Consider the following 18,353-nt stretch of genomic DNA (forward strand, 5'->3'; position numbering starts at 1 on the left):
TGTAATAGCAATTAAACTGCTGCAGTCTCCCCTTGAGGGCTGCTGGGAGGAGTGTAATTCAAGGTAATGATGTTTTTCTTTGCTATTGAGCCAACTTTGCTCTACAGCAGCCTGTCTGGCAGGTGCCCTGGTGCCACAGGAATACAAAAAACCTGGCAGAAATGGAAGGCTGAGACATGGCACCATAGAGTACAAGAGGGGCACATGGGGCTGGACCATGACCTCTGCTTTGATGGCAGCTCCTAGACTGAAACCCTCTATCTGAAATGGTCAGTCACGCTCCTGGTTGTGCCCTGCACCTGTGGCTGGTTATACTCAGCTGGGACAGCCTCCAGTCACTGGGTAACTGTCCCTGAGCGCTGGCAGGGTCAGACCCTGCTCACCAAATACCCTTAACCCAGCAGAACCCTGGGGACTGGGATTTGCATCAGTTTCAGACAGCCCAAGGTGGGTCAGTGCCTCATGAGCTAAGCACAGAGCAAGGGTTCTGCTGCCCCCATCACCTGTGGCAGAGCCTGCTAAATTGTGTTCACTTCTGCGAGCCAGGGGCTCTCCAGCAGCTCACTCTTCTTCTCTCTACTTGATTTCTCATAAAGAGCACTTCTTGGGTGGTCTGACAGGCTGGAGAGCTGGGCCCTGGGGAACCTTGGGGAATTCAGCAAGAGCAAGTGCAGGGTCCTGCCCCCGGGGAGGAACAACCCCCCGCACCAGCACAGGCTGGGGGGGACCTGCTGGAGAGCGGCTCTGCTGAGAGGCCCTGGGGGTGCTGGGGGGCAGCGAGGTGACCCTGAGCCAGCACCGGGCCCTTGGGGCCAAGGGGGCCAGCGGTGCCCTGGGGGGCATGGAAAGGCGTGTGGCCAGTAGGTCAAGGGAGATTATCGTCCCCCCCTGCTCTGCCCTAGTGAGACCACATTTGGAGTGCTGCATCCAGTTTTGGCCCCTTAGTTCAAGAAGGACGTGGAACCGCTGGAGCAAGGCCAGCGCAGAGCTGCCAAGGAGATCAGGGGCTGGAGCATCTTCCTGGTGAGGAAAGGCTGAGAGACCTGGGCTTGTTCAGCCTGGAGAAGAGAAGGCTGAGGGGGGATCTCATCAATGCTTATAAATATATCTGAAGGGCAGGTGTCAGGATGATGGGGCCGGGCTCTTTTCAGTGGTGCCCAATGCCAGGCCAAGGGGCAACGGGCACAAGCTGGAACACGGGAAGTTCCCCCTGAACATGAGGACAAACCCCTTCCCTGTGCGGGTGCCAGAGCAGGGGCACAGGCTGCCCAGAGAGGCTGTGGGGTCCCTTCCCCAGAGACATTCACCCCCCGCCTGGACGCGGCCCTGTGCCCCTGCTCTGGGGGTGCCTGCTCCAGCAGGGGTGGGACGGGGTGAGCTCCAGAGGGCCCTGCCAGCCCCTGCCGGTCTGGGATTTTGTGACAGTGTCAGCCAGGGTTGCAATCAGGGGTCTCTTCTGGCCCAAGCAGCAGGATTTCTCTCTCTTCTTCCCCATTCTTTTGCTCTCTCTGCTGAGGACACCCACATGAGGGTGCCTGGAGAAGCTACAGTCGGGTTTTATTAGCACTGTATCTGACACCATGGCATGGCCACTCTGCTCTCAGATCCCACCAGCCCTTTGCTGTGGAAGGGAAACATTGTCCCAGGAAGACAAAGTGAGAGCAGTGGATGCCTTGACAGGTGTTCTGTTAGCCTTGAAGCCTTGATGGTTGTTGGATCGTCCATCTGGATGCCACAGGCAGAGCAGCACACGCTAGCAGAAATCAAGCAGGAGTGTGCAGGTTGCCCATATGAGTCAGTCCGACTGCTACAGCCCCTGGCCTCCTATCTCAGCTGGCAATGCTGTGTCTGGAGAGTAGCCGATGCAAGCCCTGGCCCTGTGCTCTTGTGAGCTTCAGCACGGCTGTAGCATAGAACAGGCAATGCCCAAGTGCAGGGGCCGTACTGTGATTTCTGGATCAGCTGCTGCCTCCTCAGACCAGCAGCTGGCTTCCCTTCCCTGCCGGAGCAGTCACTGGATCTCTTGTGCTTTATGCTGAGCTGAGCTTTGCTGGCAGTAGTCCTGATGTCCACTGTTTCACCCCAGCAAAGTCCAGGGCAGCACTGGTGGAAGCTTGGGTGACAGCAGAGTCACAGCCCACCGCATAGGCTTGGCAGTGGTTAATCACAGCTTCTCACTGGAGTAAATGATTTTAAGAATTTGGAGAATTAATCCCAGTCCTCTGAGGGTTCCTTGACCCAGTGGCAGAATGAGATGGACTGAGCTGAAAGGATCATATTAATTCTCTGTGTTATTTTTGTAGCCTTAGAAATTCTTCCCACTCTCTTTCTCCTCTTCTCCTCCAAGATGGAGGCAAGTTATTTAAAAGAATGTCTCATTCTGCTTGTATTGCAGCATAAAGAAAATAAGATGGTGTTTTGACAGAGCTGAACAGAAGCCTATGGTTAAGCAAAGATATGAAAGAGCAGTTTCAAAGAGGTGGCTTATCAGAAACAGGGTGACTTGTGATATGGGAGCGAGGAGGAGTGTCCTAGAAGCAAAGAGAAAGAAGACCTGGGATGAAGGGGGAAATACCAGATAAGGGCTGTGTCTTGAACATGAGCAGGCTGTCAGGGAAGCTCCTGATTACAGCAAAGGCCCTGGCCACAAAATGAAAGCTCTCAGGAGCAGCTGGGGAGGAAATAGGAGGAGAGAAGAGATGAAATCCAGCTGTCTCAGATCCTATAGTTTACAGAGCATTGGAGACTGTGGTGAGACACTCAAGTTGAACCCTCCCTGCTGCACACAGAGATCTGAGGTTTGAGGCTTCTGCAGATGGTTCCTGGCCTCCCAGATCAGCAGGCGGGATTGAGGCTGGAGGTCCTGATATTCTTTGTGGGTTGTTTCTAACAAAGTGGGTTTGCAAATCTAGTTAAAGGATGGGACTGGGCAGGTTGGTCTGACTTGGGATCCTAAACAGGCTCCTCCAGGCTTCATATCCTGGCCCGCGGCTGGCTGTTGGCTTGAGTGCTTGGTGTCCAGCCACTTGTCCCATCTACCTCATCTTTCTTGGTACCTCTAATTGCTGTTGTCCTAGTTTGGTGGTGAGGTAGACTGAGTAGCTCCTCCTGGGTGGAGGAGGTGGCATATTTCTACCAGAAAAGTCCATAGAACCTGCCAGGCTCACTCCATCCTGACTCTGCAGGTAGGAGACCAGATCCTGGAGGTGAACGGCAGGAGCTTCCTCAGCATCCCCCATGACGAGGCGGTGAAGCTGCTCAAGTCTTCCCGCCACCTCATCATGACAGTGAAGGACATCGGGAGGCTGCCCCATGCCCGCACCACCGTGGACGAGACCAGGTGGATAGCAAGCTCCCAGATTGGAGAGAGCCTTGTCACCTCAGCAGGGTACGTGCTTGGTACACCCCGCTCACGCGTGCTGTGTAGTGCTGCCAACCCAGAGCTCCCGTAGGGTCTGTACAGTCACTCAGGATGGGTGTGGAGTGGCAGCATGTGAAATGGTGGCAGCCTGATGCACTGCGCTGTGCATTGGCAACCTGTCTGTGTGAGCACCCCCGGGCTTAGGTGTGTGGCCCCCAAATCTGGTGCTTCGAAGACAGAAACTCTGGCCTGTAAGGTGGCTCAGGTCTGGACAACATGCCGCTGCCCTTTCCCTCTTCTCTCAGGCCAGCAGCTTTTAGCTTCCAGGCACAGAGAGGAGGGTACATAACAGATCTCGTGCCAGGCCTTAGGTGACGAGTGACGGGCATGTGGTGCTCAGTGCTAACTGATCTTCTCCCTCCTTGCAGGGCAGTGGGTGATCATGCTGCGGAGGCAACAGCCAGGGTAAGAGATACGATGCCTTCCTGATGCCTTGTGGAAAACAATCACCATTGTTGTCTCCTGTTTTCCATGCGAGGGAGAGCTTTGTGCTCCTGATTATAAAAGGGGTGTTAGTTTCATGAGGATTGGTGGCTTTTCTCCTGCCCACCTCACTTTGACAGTTGTGTTTCTACAAATAATGCTCCTGGTGGGTCAGTTCTGCAGCACATCTGGTGCCTCCCAGCCTGGGAATGATTACATTAATGGGCAAGGGGCAATGACCACACATGAGCAAGGACCGTGGGGACCCCCTCCACCCTGCAGAGGTGACCATGATGCCTTCTGCGCAGTGGCTGCCTCTGGGCCCTGACAGCTCCTGGGATCTTTCCCACCCTGCAGCAGAGCTGAGCCAGCCCTCTCCAGCACACCAGCCAGTGGCAGGGCTGCAGTGGCCGCAGGGACTTACCCAGTGCTGTGACTGGATCTGCTCCAAACACCTCTTTGCAAGGCGCATTTCTTCTAAATGGAAATGAAGCAGGAAGGTTTCAGAGGTGGCTCTCACTGATAACAGCATCGCGCTGTTTGCTGGCAAAACATGCTCCCCAGCCACAACTCCTTTCAGCGTCCTCGGGATAGTCAGGGTCTTGTCTGGCTCCATATCCATATGCTGACTCTGCCAACATTGCCAGGGAAGGGAACAGCAAGGACTTCCTCTTAGAAATCCCATTCAAAGAAAAGCGCCTTTCATCTGCAGCCAGACATGTCTCTCCCTGGGACTCCTTTGGTTGCCAGTGGCTCTTTCTTCACCGGGGTCTGCGTCAAGCTTGCGGAGGGGGCAAATGTGCCTTTTAGACAAGATGGGAAGCTTGCCTCTCTCTCATGGTCCCCATGCTCCCAGCTCTGCCAGGAAGGAATACAGCCTGCTGGTAAATCAATAGCTGCTTAAGGGACAGCAACCATGCTGAACAGAGCTGGGAAGCTGCTTTGTTTATTCAACTGGTGCTGCATAAACTCATGGCTCTGGAGTTACCCAGACAAACAGTGACACTAAGTGAGCAGCCATGCTGGGGAATCCTGGGGGGTGACTGCCTCCAGTCATTCTCGGCATCCCCTTTCCAGTCCTGCGTTCCAGCTTCACCACGGGTAGATGGGAGAGAGCAGTGGTGTGAAACATAGGCAGCTTGGGCTGGTAGGCAGAGCCCAGATCAAGGGGCAGTTCTTGGTCCTGCCTGTGCTGCCCAGCTGTCTCAGCAGAGAGGCAGCTGCCCTCCTTTCAGCAGATGATTCCTTGGCATCCCAGGCCAAAGCCTGTCTCCTATCTTCTTCTGCAGCCTGTGTTTTACCGGGGCCTGGCTGGCTCCCAGGTGACGCTGAGCAGCATGGTGAACCAGACCCGAGTCATGCTGGAGGAACAGGCACGGCACCTGCTGAATGAACAGGAACGGGCGACCATGGGGTACTACCTTGATGAGTATAAGGAAGGCAACATCTCCGTGGATGCTCTGGTCATGGCACTCTTCGAGCTACTCAACACACATGCTAAGGTGAGGCCCACACCAAGGTCAGGGACAGTTTCTTCCACCTGGTGGACAGAGCAGAGCCATTGTCACAGTGTGGCTCAGTGCCTCCAAGGTCATCTGCTCAGGGTCAAGGGTGCGGGTATGAAAGCAAAATCTAATGTAGGACGTTATGGGGGATACAGGCTGGTGTTCAGTGGCAGAGGAGCTTCTGGTGAAGTTTAGGACCAAACCTCCTCATGCATTACCTGCCAGTACATCTCATTGCCACTGATGAACAGTGTGGGAGGATGGGTCTTCACCTACCTGGAAATATGGTCGTGCCCCAACCTCTCTTTGGTTGTTTGTCTGCCTGGCCCAGTTCTCACTGCTTTCAGAGGTGCGGGGTGTGATCTCCCCGCAAGACCTCGACCGCTTCGACAACCTGGTGCTGAAGAGAGAGATCGAGTCCATGAAGGCTCGACAGCCCTCAGGGCCCAGCATCGGCACTGACTCCTACTCTATGATGTCCTACAGCGACACTGTCTCTTCCTCCAGCAGCCACTTCACTGCCACAACTGTCAGCTCAGCCCGGGTAAGTTCCTCCTGGCTGTTCTTTCTCTTTCAACACCTACTCCTGGCAGCCCTACAACAAACTCACTTCCCTGGAGCGCTATAAAGGCATTTCACCCCGCAAGAAACCCTATACAGTCTGCTTCCCCGGTGGATTCCCCCAAAGCTTTTTTTTCCTTACGGACCGAGTGCAGTAGCATGATTTGTAGGTGTAATAATGTGATGGTGTGACACATGCTTGGTATCTCTGTGCCCCTGAGACTGAGATGCCACTATCCTCTGCATGGAGGCTGGGCCTAGTGCTAAGAGTCACTTTGTCCCCAGTGAGGGAGGAAGCCTGCTTCCCTTCCAGGACCTCCACAGTGCAATGTGAGCTGCATCCACACAGAAGTCTCCGTGGCTTGTTGCTGCCACACCATGCCTGCCTCTGTTCATCAGCTCTGGCTGTCGCTTTTAAATCATCACCTTAAAGACACTGGCTGCCTGCTCCCCATCCCAGTGGGGACAACAGTGGCCAGGCCAGCTGCCCACTGTCCCAGCCCCTGCCCACTCTCCAGCATTAAGTGGCAGTGCTCCCATGTCTTTCTGCCAGTCCTTCGTTGCACACACCAGCTAATTAAGTTATTGTAATCACCTCAGCATGTACAGGCACACAGCCCTGAAATTAATTTCCTAGCCATAAAATGCCTTTTGTCATAAATGCTTTAGCAACCTTGGGAATTAAAACCTTCGTGAAAAGAACAGATGACGGTGGGCTTTCCGTGAGTTCCACAGCAAGCAAGCCAGCTCACGGCTGGGGCAAGTGGGATTGTGTTGCAGAGCGCCCAGGCAAGGCAGCCGGCAGAGGAGGGAGGCGGGGGGCTTTCCTGGGGCTGTGCCTGCCTACACACTTTGGTCCAGCCTCCCAAGAGGCCTCAGAGAGTTTCAGAGCATCAGAGCTGTGCTTTTGTCCTGTTGACTTCACAAACACCCATAGGGAAGCCATCTGCTCTGTTCAGGATGGATTACAGTGAGATCCTTTCTGGATCAGGATAAATGAAGTGAGCTTTGTGCTGCTCTCTGAAGGCTCGCTGGGGAAAAGTTTTCCGAAGTATCAGAGGGCTAACACAGGTCTGCCAGGGCTTGCGCTCTGAGCGTGACACCCTGTTCCCATGCTATCCCTGTGCCTGGGGCTGTACCACTCGCTTTGGGTGCGCCGTGCTCTCCCTCCTGATTCGTGACGCCCTGTGCCAAGCGTGGCTGTTTGGCCTGGTGTGTGAGCGATGGCCCAGCCCCAGCTGGCACACGGGCCCAGAGGTCAGCGAGGGAGACTGCGGTGCTCTTCTGGCATAGAGAAGAGAGTGGCACCATCTGGCAGGCCCTGTTTTAAGAGCTTCCGTTGAGAACATGTGTCCCTCGGTCACGCTGCAGGTCCTCCCTGGCAGTGTGGCACCTCTCTGCATGGGCATGAGGACACACACCCCTCTGAGCTCTGCCTCAGGTGGTGGGAACAGGAATGCTCGAGATGTTTACCACCAGTGCTTGCTAAAACAACTTCTGAGCAAAGAGCACTGGCTCGTGGTGAATGGGTGCTTATCTCAGTTAGCAGGAGAGAGAGAAGAGGGGCAGAGCTCCCTAGCTGCTTCCTCTCCCCTGAGCCCCTGCTGCTGTTGCCCTCCCTGGCACCTCTCGCAGGAGAGGCTCATTTGAGCCTTCGCATTCAGCGCTGGATGCAGCTGGATGTCGATTCTGCAGGGTGGGTTTTGGGGGAGGAGGGATGCATTGTGCTGGGATTTGCTTGTCTCGCTCATTTGTTCTGCATCCTCCCTGATGTTATGTTTTCGCTTTTATGCTTGTTTTAATCTGCTTTTCCCCTCGCACGTCCCCAGGAGCGGCTCTTGTGGCTAATAGACCTGATGGAGGTAGGGGCTGTCAGCAAGACGGGGAGCTCGAGTACTGTGGTTGCCATAGTAGAGGGGTTGAGAGTGCGTGCGAATGTGCGTCGGGAGGGAGGCGGGGTACTGGCTGTCCGGGGGCCAGCATGCGACTCGGCCACGTGAACAGCTGCCTCGTTTCACCCATCTCCGCCTTTTCTTCCTGTGCCTCTGATGAACCGTTCCAGAGTCCCTTTCCCCAGCTCAGCAGCACGGCTGCAGGCCTAGGTGCTGCAGTGCAGACAAGACTCAACCTTGAACCAAACCCAGCTGGTGTCACTGTCCTGCTTGCACTAAAGGCCTGAGTGCCACTGACAGCCCAGGGCTGGTGTTTTAGAAGGACCAGCAGCGTTGATGCCTGATGGACTTCGGACTTCTCTTTCTGCCTTGTTGCCTGCTCTACTGCTGCTGTGCTGTCTTGCTGTGTGGTCACCCTGGCTAAACACCAGTAGGCTGGTCACATCCCGTCACGCATCCTCAGGGGTGGGGAGAATTTTCCTTAGGGGCCTTGGGTCTGCAAAAAATCTGTGCTCCACTGCAGGAGGGGTTGGCATACTCACGTTGTGGAAGTTCAGCCTTGGAGAAATCCTCACACAGACTTTAGAGGGGCTAGGCATGGATGTGGGGAGAGCCTCAGAAATCCCTCTGTCATAACAGAGCTCTTGGTTGGGAGGAGGCTGAGAAGAGCTGCAGGCTAGTGCCTCGGTGCAGAGCCCATTCCCTCCTCCTTGCCTGGGAGGAATTCACAGGGGTCAGCGGGTTGAACACACAGAGCAAGTGGTGGAGCTGAGAGCTGCTAGTACTGCTGTGGGAGAGAGGACTTCTGGTAGCTGTGAACCTAGCCCAAAAGCCATAGCCCTCTGGGAATGGCACTTATCTAGAAGACAATAGCTGTAGTGATCCCAGATTGAGTTTATCGCAGGCATCCTGAACCATGGGACACAGATTTCTTTGGCTTCATGACCAAAGGCAGTGACACTAGACCAGGCCCCCCATCTCATCAGCTCTCCATGGGTCAGTGGGTGAACTTACGCCAAAAATAACCAGTATGAGGCTGATCAGGACCTGCCATGGAAAAATGATTCTGTTATGGGGTGCTTGAGGATACTTGGAAATGAGACAAAGCCATGTTTGATGATGCCCCCCACAGATGATGTGTGTCTGCCTGTCTTAAGTGACACTATCACCTCTTGTAAATCTTGGATCTCAAGATGAGTCCTGCAAAGCAGAGGTTAACTGTAGAATGCAATGATCAGATGCAGCTTGTCTGATCAGAGCAGTATGAATTTCTAATTGCTTATAAGCAAGGCAGTCTAGCATGTCCTTTGTCCCTGCCTCCTGCCCCAGCCCTCGCTGTTAGGATTAAGGAATTGAAATCCCTGTTGATTTCACTTTTCTTCTCCACTGCCTTGGAGCAAAGATGCTGCCATCCAAAGGTGTCGTCTCCTGCCAGGGCCTGATTCCACAGGCACTGACTTGCTCCCAGCTCCCTGAAGCTGCAGGATTGGGCCCAGTGCAGTAACCCAGTTGAGTTGCTAGCCCCTGTCTATCTTTGGTATCTGTTTCAGAACAAGTATAAGTAAGGAGAGGATGGCACTGAGCTGTTCCTTTCTCTGGAAGGTGAATCTCAAGCACAAGAGCCCACAGCCTCTTTGGCAGCTGGCAGATGATCTCTATGTCCCCAGAGGGAGAGCAGAACAAAAGCAAAGAAATGGGGGACGTCTTCCTCACCTATGTCCACTGTTACAGAGCTGCTGCAGCTCCCAGCTGTCCTCTGACCTCCTCCAGGACAGGCACAGACATCCCATGTGCTTGGCACGATCCTCTCAGGTGATGAGGACAGAGAGAGAGTGAAGCCACTGCGTGGGTGTCATTGCTTCACCCTCAGAGCCCCCGAAGTGGGAAAGATCTGTGTCGGGCTGGGGCAGGGCCAGGGGCTCTGGGGCTCCTCCAGCCCTGCGGGTGCGTTCTGGGGTGAGAGAGGGAAGGGGAGAGAGGAGGAAAGCTGGGCTTATTCTCAGGCTGGCACAGTTGTTCAAAATTTAAACCCTGCGGGAGTCAGGCTGAGTAGCTTTGCAAATCTCTCGTTAGCAGTAACTGGAAAATAAGGGACTCATTTGGAGCTGTGAGGTTAATTAAAGGTTGGGTTGTATTCCCCAGGGAGGTGGCAGTTTCTCCACCACTTAAGCTGCGAATGGCAACTGGCTGCCTGTCTGAAAGATGCTCTCCAGCTCCACTGCTCCTGCCATGGACTCTGCATATAGGAAGGACCAAAGTTCTCCATCTACACCCTGCAGAGGGGCTGGAAGGGCCTCGCCTGGCCTCCAGTTTCTATAAGTAACTAGAAAATAGATGGGGTAAAGGAGCAGAGAATCGGTAGGAGGGATCAGCCTCCTCAATTAATACTCATTTTTCAGAGCAGTGGTGTGTGGCTTCGATGGGCCTTTCAAGGGAAATCCAGGAAAGCACAGTCTTAAAATAGCCAATTCCTGGAAGCAAATATGCTTAGCTTAAAAGCCATTACATTTTATGGCCCAGAGAAATTTTTATCTAATTGCTTTTGCCCCTCAAGTACTAAGCTTGGGGAAAGGCAAATCTCCTGCTTGCACACTTCAGCAGAAAAAAGCGCCCTGAAGAAGATGAGCAGTATTAGTGTCCCTGGCTGTTCAGGGCGAGCAGAGCCGGGGCGACAGTATTAGGCCCATCTCGCTGGGCTGGCGGGGAGGGCAGTGGGTGCAGCTCGCCGTGCCCACCCTCCGTTTGCCAGGAGGATTCAGGTCTCAGTGCAGACTGGTCCTAGCTATGAGGCCTGGGCTGGGACATGGCACACGATGTGCTCTGGGATGGGCTTGGTGTTGTGGTGACGGGCACAGTTTGGTGGGAGGACTGGGGGAGATGGCACTGGCAGATTTTAGGGGGGCACTGGGCACTGCTCTTCTTAGTAGCAATGTAACTATGACTGCTTGACGTCAAGCTGCTCCCGCTCACATCACAGGGGTCTGGTCCTCGTGCAGTTGCCAAGAGCTCACTGAACTCTTGGAGGCTGGTTGAGGCTGGCAGAGGCAGGGCTGGAGAGGGAAGAGTTAGGGACACAGCTGAGATCCTCCCAAATATGGCCAGGCTGGTGCTGAAATGCCATCATCTCCGCCTTGGCTCCTTTCCTTGTGTACGCAGCCGTTGGGCTGGATTAAAGGCTCTGAGCAGCATTTGGAGGTGGGCTGGTGCAGGGGGGGTGATGCTTGGGAAGCTTTCTGCAGAGCAGCTTTCTTGTTAGAGGAAACCAGCAAAAGGAGGGAGCTCTGCGGCGAGCACGCCGGTGCAGTTTGGTGCAGTTTCCCCAGCGCTGCGTTTTGTCTGGCTGAGCATCTCGGCTCCTTGGCGTCACACAGGGACGTGATGGCACTCGAGCTTTTAAATTCATTGGCACTTCAATCAAATCTGAAGTCCTATTGCTAATGTGTGCACAGCCCGGAGCAGTTCATGATCATTTTAATCAATGTGAAGGCAGGTTGCTTTTGAAATAGCCCTGCCTGCCTCTTCTTCCAGCCTCAGCCATACGGTATCACCCCATCCTTCATTCCAGTGCTAGGATTTGCACAGACCTGTGGCATGCCAGGTCTAGCTGGTATGTTCTTTCTGTTGCTGCTGCCATGTGCTTCAGCCTAGTCTGTCCTCTGCCCTGGCTTGTCACACTGTCGGTAACCCAAGAAGGGGTAGGGGATGCTTCTCTTTCAAAAGCCACCTGCTTTTACGTTGGATTAATTGATGGTGAAATCAGCCCTCGTCATAGGAAGGAGTGGTTTCGCAAGCTAATACTTTCCCTGTCGGTCTCTCAACAAGCCATTTCTTTTAGTTCTCATTCTCCAGGGTTCCTTCTGAAGCCATGGAGATAAAAGCACTTTCCATCAGTGGTTTGCTGCATCTCTAATGCTTTTAATTGTCTCCCATGTCTATTTTGGGACGCTAACGTCTTACAGGCGCAGCAGCAGCCTCCAGCAGATGGGGGAAATGCAGACGCACCAGCATTTCAACTAATCAGTTGTTTACTCTGTAATAAATAACACACAGTTAAACACAAACTGTACCCTACCCATGGCAGCACAAACACACAAACATCTCTGTGAATGTGATGGAAACAAAGTACACCCTTTCTGAGCAGCAGCAGCCACTTCTCCAGATCAGGAGTTACTGTGGGAGAGGGGGGCTGAGCCTGAGTTTGCTCTTACAGGGCCTTGCAGGGGAGCCAGGCGGAGCTGGGGCTGTGCACCCGGCAGAGCACCCCCCAGGGCTGTACCTGGTGCCTGCCTGGGGCAAAGCCAGCAGCACAACCACAGCTCTGGGCTTAGGCTTGGGACCAGCTGGGTTCATCCCCATTCAGGGCCAGGCCAGGCATGGCTTGCCAGGGCAGAGCTCCGCACCCAGCCTCCGCTGCAAACCCCCAGTTGTGCCATCCCTGCTGTTGCTTAGCCAGGGTGCCTGTTTGCTCTGCTTGACTCTATCCAACGTCCTCTCCTTGGGTCTATCCTGACTGACAGCTGCCCCTGTGCAGACTGACAGATTCCCGAAGCCCTTCTTGATTTCTGGAGCTGTGATGTGTTCAGAGCTATGTTGTGACATTTTTTAACGACGTTTTGACTCATAAAGGGAAGACAGTGGCAGCAGCTTCTCTTTGCACCTGAAACCAACTGCTGTGGTTTGCAAGGGAGGGAAGTTTTAAACCTTTTCATTGCCCTTCTCCCAGGAAAGATCCAGGTATTGAACCTGTGGCCCTCAGAGCTGGTTCCTCCCCTCCTTCTAAATTAAGCAGAGGAGCTGAGATTTGGGTTAAGAGGAGCACACTCCTCTGCTGCAGAGGGAATTGCCCTGGTGGGTCAGGTTCAGAGCATGCTTTGAGCACGCTTCTTAGCTTGGGAGAGTCTGTTTCCCAATCAAGTTGCTTTGCTCGTATGTGTGAATCTCTAGGGAACCTCCCAGGAAACCAAAACCTTTGGGTGAAAGACTGGCCTTGCGTGGGGCGTTTGGGCAATGCCATGTGTCACTCTACATGTTCCCCAGCATGCTGGCGCTGTGGTGGTTGCTCCTTGCTGCTGTGACCTGGTTTCCTCTTCCTTCTTTGCCCTATCAGAACACGTCAGAATTGGAGGGAGGTGGAGACGGCCACCAGAGTAGCATCAACACCCTGCCGGACATCTCCCTGGTAAGACACTGCACCGTGCTGCTGTACCTCGGGTGGGAGCTGGAGGCAAATTGGTGATACCGAGTTTTGCCACAGCTTCTGTAGCTCTTTGCTACCTCACCTCCCCATGGATGTCACTGCAGCAAATTAACCAGACTGGTTAGGAAGGTTTCTGTCTTTTTAAATAAGAGTAGCATTTGTGTGAACCAAAGCAAAAGTTGGGTAGTTTGTCCTCCAATCGTCCTCATTTTTGAGTCGTTGTTGCCAATAAGGTCAGAAAGGCCTTTCTGTGTAAATCAGCTCATTTCGCCATGGTCAGTGCGAGAAGGCAGGTGCCAGTGGCTGTGGGCCTGGGGCAATTCTTGCAGCTGAGCATGGTGTCCTAAAGGCTTCTGCTCTTGGTTTGGCAGGATGATCTCTCCTCCTTCCCAGACGAACCACCCAACTTCAAGCCTCCGCCTCCTCCTTCAGCCCCTCAGATGCTGGACCCCTCTGCTGCCCAGCACAGGAACCCAGGGAAGGAGAAGCCCAAGCGCCCTTCCTCCGAGTCCTCTCAGTCAGGCCTCTTCTTCGTGGCCCCCCGAAACCCCACACCCCCTCCTAGCCACCCCGAGAAGGACACGGTCAGCATGACCTCCACTGCTACCACATCCACCGAGGAGTCTGCCCCTAGCGCTATCTATGCTACCATTTCCCCGGCCCTGCACAGCTCCAGGAGGCAAATGGATGCCCAGCTCTCCTTGGTCAGCCAGCACCCCATCGGTCCCTTCCCCAGGGTCCAGTCCCCAACGAGGTTGAAGAGCCCTCCCCCGGAGGGCCCCGCAGCCGGGGGGCTTCAGAGACCCCCTTCCCCATCCCCTCCTCCTCCCCCGCCCCACCCGGCACCCCCTCCACCGGACAAGGGCAGCCCGCAGGCCGTGGCCAACCAGCATTTCATCATGGTGGAGGTGCACCAACCCAACAGCGAGCCCGACGTCAATGAAGTGAGGCCCTTGCCCCAGGCCAGAGGTGGGTGTCGCCTTATCAGCCATGGGGTGAAAAAACCCCTCTCTGGGGTGTTCCTTGAGGAACAGGACAGGAGACAGATCTCAAGGGCAGGAGCTGGGGGAGGGCATTGGAAGGGCAAGACCTGCGTCAGGCTGCAGGTCCTCGCTGCGTGTGAGGGCTTGGTTGCAGGGCTTCCCCCTTCCCACTGGGGATGTGGGCTGCCAGCACATGCCAACGAGGAGTCACAGGGGGAAATGGTGCCATTTTGGTTCAAACTCCAGGTCAGCAGAGTGGGGTAAAAGCCACGGAGCCTGGAGTGGTGCAGCAACGTGCTGCTGTTTGGTAGCTGTGGGTTGGTTTGCTTTTTTCCACAGATGAGTTTTCAATTCAGAAAACAGCTTGAAGTATCATGGCAAAAAAAACCCACAAGTTAAAATCCAGGAAATACAGAAATCCCTCCACAATACTACCAGCAGTAGTGGTATTATTCTCTGAGACAAAGCCATCAGCCCTGGGTTTTGGCAACGCTGGAAAATCTGTGAGGCCCGCGGCACCCAGCTCCCCATCGGCATTCAGCACGCTCTCCAAAGCCTCCATGGGTTTCCAGTGCAATTCAGGCTGACCTTTACTTAAAGACCAAGCTCTGTTAGGCAGTTGATTGCAACTTCTCTCTTGTGTGGGCTTTGCTGCATTAGTTCATAAAATCGGCTTCCAGTGGAGTTTTAAAAGGAAAAAAAAAAAAAAAAAAGCAGTTCTGGGATTTTCCCTATTAACTCCAGATTCTGGACAAAAAAAAGTCTAATTGTGCCCACACTGAGCTTGGGAGTCAGCTTTATCCTGAGCATATCCCTGGAAAAAAGGAGTGGAAGTGAGGGAGGAGCGTGCTGCGCTCCGTGGGTCCCGCGCAACTGGCTGCGGTCCGGCGGGAGTGGGAAGGGTGGTCCTGGAGCCCCGAGGGTGCCCAGGAGGGTGGGCTCAGCTTTCGGCTGAGACCCGTTTGGGGCTGGGGGTGCCCTCCGAGCCCCCCCCGGAAATGCCCTGTGTGCCTGGGGCTCCTGGGACCCCATGCGAGTGGCCTTGTCGCCCTCCCGTGGCACCGTCCTTCCACTGCAGGGCGCGAACGCCAGGGGAACGGGCGAGGGGCTGGAGAGCCGCCTCTGGCACCGTCCTGCCCGCGGGGGGTCAGCAGCGACACCCCGACCCTCCCAAGGGAAAGAGCCCATTCCCCAGACCTTCAGCCCTCTCTGCAGGCGCTCTCGTACCGTTCTCCTGGCGCTCATTTCCAGAGGCCGAGTCCCTACCTGCACTCGGAGCCTCCATCCTCAAAGGGGAGGCAGCTCCTTTTTGCTTGGGTCTGACCCCATCGCCTCCCAGACCCTGGTGCTGAGCATGGGCTGGCTCAAACTTGTCTCCAGCGGGATCGCTGAACTCATTACCCTCTCCCTCCATCCCAGTTCGGGATCCGGGTTGGATCCTAGACCTGTGTTTGAGGCCACTTGTTCCTCGCTGCTCCCTGTGCCCAGCTCTGCTCTTCGGGAGGGGTCTGCTTGGGAACCCCATCCTGAAGTCCAGGTCTAAATCCCAGGGAACCTGCCCAGCCCTGGGAGCGGGTGAGACATCCTCCCTCTGGCATGTGGCCCTGTGGGTGCTTGGCTGGCCGCAGAGCCGCGCTGCCCGACCTCTAACAGCCCTCGTTTCTCCCCAGCCTCCACGCTCTCCCAGCTGTCGGACAGTGGGCAGACCCTCAGCGAGGACAGCGGGGTGGACATCGGGGAGGTCGAGATGAGCGGCAAGGACAAGAGCCGGCAGCCGGTCCCTGGGAAAAGCCGAAGCCTCAAGGAGGCCGCGAGGAGCGAGGGGGTGGCAGAAGGGGCCTCCAAGCCGGTGAGGCTGGGTGCCCAGGAGCCTCGGGGTGCTGCCTTTCGTGGGAGGTGGGCACCCAGGGCTGCCAAGGGGCAGCACTGCTCCTGGCTGCCTCAGTTCTGCTCCCTCTGCCTGTGGGCAGCAGCCCCTCTTTTGTGCTTCCACGGGTTATTTATCCTCTTGTTTAATGAGCTGGGTTGGCTCGCTGGCGGGCTGAGCTGTGGGGAAGGGAGCCAGGAGGGTCTGAGAGGGGCACTGTAGGGCTGCTTCACTCCACCCTGGCTAAATCTGGTCCCTCCCAGCTCTGACAAGCAGCTACTTGGGCCATGGCAGAGTCCCTGGCTCTGAGGGGACAGCTGCAGGGCAGTGCCCCATGAGTGAAGCCACCGGTGGCCCAGAAGGGAAGGTGGCATCAGGTATTGGAACTAAATTGGAGAATTTCTGATGATGGCAAGGTTGAGGGGTGTAGGCAGGCAGTCCCAGAGCTGCTCTGCTCCTCCCCAAGCCTTTCCCGACTGGCACACAGTTGGGATCCTGGATGTCAGGAGTCAGCAACTGCAGGCAGCGTGTCGGTCTCTCTCCCATGGAAGCCTGCCGTGGGTGAACCTAACTGCCGTGGGGCCCTGGCTGAGGGAGCGCAGCAGGCAGACGGTGCCTAGCCTCCCTCGGCAGCGCTGCCGTCTCTCCCCGCAGCCGGGGCTCCTGGAGCCCACGTCGTGTTTGATCCGAGTGTCCAAGAGCGCACCGACCTTGGGGATCGCCATCGAGGGTGGAGCAAACACGCGGCAGCCGCTGCCCCGCATCGTCACCATCCAGGTAGGGCTGAGAATGGAAAGAACTCAATGCACATCCCATCTCTCTCCACACTGGACATCAGGAAAGCCCCTCAGGAGGGTTTTGGAGGTGTGCTTTCCCTCTCTATAGCCCTGCATCTCCCCAAACATCAGTAACATCATTCTGCTGGTGGGGGGGGGGTTTGCTGAGGATTGCGTTTGTGTCCTGTGGGTGATCCCATACCATGAAGCAAATCCTGGGAGCCAAGGATTTGCTGCAAACATTTCAGAGAGAGCCTGGGCAGCCCCAAAGCTTGGCTGGTGTCTCCAGATGTCTGGAAACCCCCTTTTGCTGCTTAGATAGAGGACTGGGGGAGAGGAAGTGGTGGATGATAGCCAGGGAACGGAGCCCTGGAGAGCTGTCTCCCCGCGCTATTTCCTCTGCTGTTTACTTGGGGCAAAATTCAAGTTATTTACAGCAAAAGAAAAGCAGAGCTGATTTTGCCTTGGTTATTCTTGGCCATCCCAGCTGGTGCTGTGCTCCAGGAGCAAGCAGGAGGGAAGCCAAATCCATCCCCTCTTTCCAAAATGTGAAATATTTCATATTTTCCCAAAACTGCCTGTATTTCATCCCTGACGTGAGCCTGGAGAGGTGGGACCATGAGCTGACCACCTCTCTCCCGCAGCGCGGAGGCTCAGCTCACAACTGCGGGAAGCTCAAGGTGGGCCATGTCATTTTGGAAGTGAACGGCACGGGACTACGGGGCAAAGAGCATCGGGAAGCCGCCCGCATCATCGCTGAAGCCTTTAAGCTGAAGGAAAAGGACTACATTGATTTCTTGGTCACAGAATTCAACGTCGCCCTTTAGGAATGTGAATGGGTTTTTGGAGAGTGGCTTGGGACGGGAGCACCCAAACAGGGATGAAAAGCAACGCTGAGGTGTGAAAGCAGCATCCAACCACGCAGGGCCCTCGTCCCCCCTGTGCAACCCCGCACGTACAGACACCCCCAGCTCATCCCCAAATGTCCCCCCACCCACCGCAGACTCCCACTGCTTGGGTAGGGCAAGCTGAGAGTGGGCAGGAATCAGTGCACGTCCCCTAAAATCGTCATCCCTGTCCTCGCTGGGGTGGGGGTGAGGGCTGCCCTTTAGGGATACCCACTCCCCCTTGGCCAGGCTGGGGAGCGAGGCAGGAGGACGGCGGAGGTCTGGGTGTCCCCCACTGTCATTTGAGTGCCACACGCGGAGCAAGGTGGGCCCGTGGCTCAGGCTGGAGGGGTTTTTGGGTGGTCGCTGTCCCTGCGGGTGCTCGCCCCCATGCCCAGGTGGGTGCCACGGGTGATGGATGCAGAGAGCGCAACCGGAGGCCTTGTAAATTGCTGGCAATGTCGTCGTATTTATATATACAGAGCTTGTGCTTTTAATTTTTCAATAAATCTATGGGGTTAGGAAAAGGCTGGGTTTGTGGGGGTTTCATGGGGGCGGGGGGGTAGGAAGGCAAGGGGCGGGGGTGCCTACGGGGCACCCCAGCACCGCAGGGCGGGTGGTGGTGGGCAACGGGCACAACTGCCCCATCTGCGGGATCCCCAGCCCCTGCCAGGGCCGTCCCGGGGGTGCCGGTGCCCCATCCCCATCCCATCCCATCCCGACCCCCATCTCATCCCCATCCCGGTCCCCGGCCGCGACCCGCCAGGGGCTGCCCGCGCTGCATAAATTATGACAATGAGCGCCATCCGCCGCGGCTCTGATTGGCCGCCCGCCGCGGGCT

General features: G+C 55.6%; 1 protein-coding gene across 2 annotated transcripts in view; it reads left to right on the forward strand.

The window, feature by feature from the left end:
• Positions 1–18,039, forward strand: part of WHRN (whirlin) — a 57,283-nt gene extending 39,244 nt beyond the window's left edge. Inside the window, exons 4-13 of one of the 2 annotated variants that reach the window (XM_064468639.1) lie at positions 3,186–3,388; positions 3,790–3,826; positions 5,134–5,346; positions 5,681–5,893; positions 7,740–7,772; positions 12,910–12,981; positions 13,371–13,968; positions 15,653–15,831; positions 16,504–16,626; positions 17,270–18,039. In XM_064468639.1, coding sequence (XP_064324709.1) covers positions 3,186–3,388; positions 3,790–3,826; positions 5,134–5,346; positions 5,681–5,893; positions 7,740–7,772; positions 12,910–12,981; positions 13,371–13,968; positions 15,653–15,831; positions 16,504–16,626; positions 17,270–17,452 — 1,854 coding nt within the window. In that variant the 3' untranslated portion in view covers positions 17,453–18,039. The remainder of the gene's footprint in view (positions 1–3,185; positions 3,389–3,789; positions 3,827–5,133; positions 5,347–5,680; positions 5,894–7,739; positions 7,773–12,909; positions 12,982–13,370; positions 13,969–15,652; positions 15,832–16,503; positions 16,627–17,269) is intronic. The other variant, XM_064468640.1, reaches the window with a different exon arrangement.
• The last annotated feature ends 314 nt before the right edge of the window (positions 18,040–18,353 follow it).

This window comes from Phalacrocorax carbo, chromosome 18 (assembly GCF_963921805.1).
Source record: "Phalacrocorax carbo chromosome 18, bPhaCar2.1, whole genome shotgun sequence".
Lineage (NCBI taxonomy): Eukaryota > Metazoa > Chordata > Aves > Suliformes > Phalacrocoracidae > Phalacrocorax > Phalacrocorax carbo.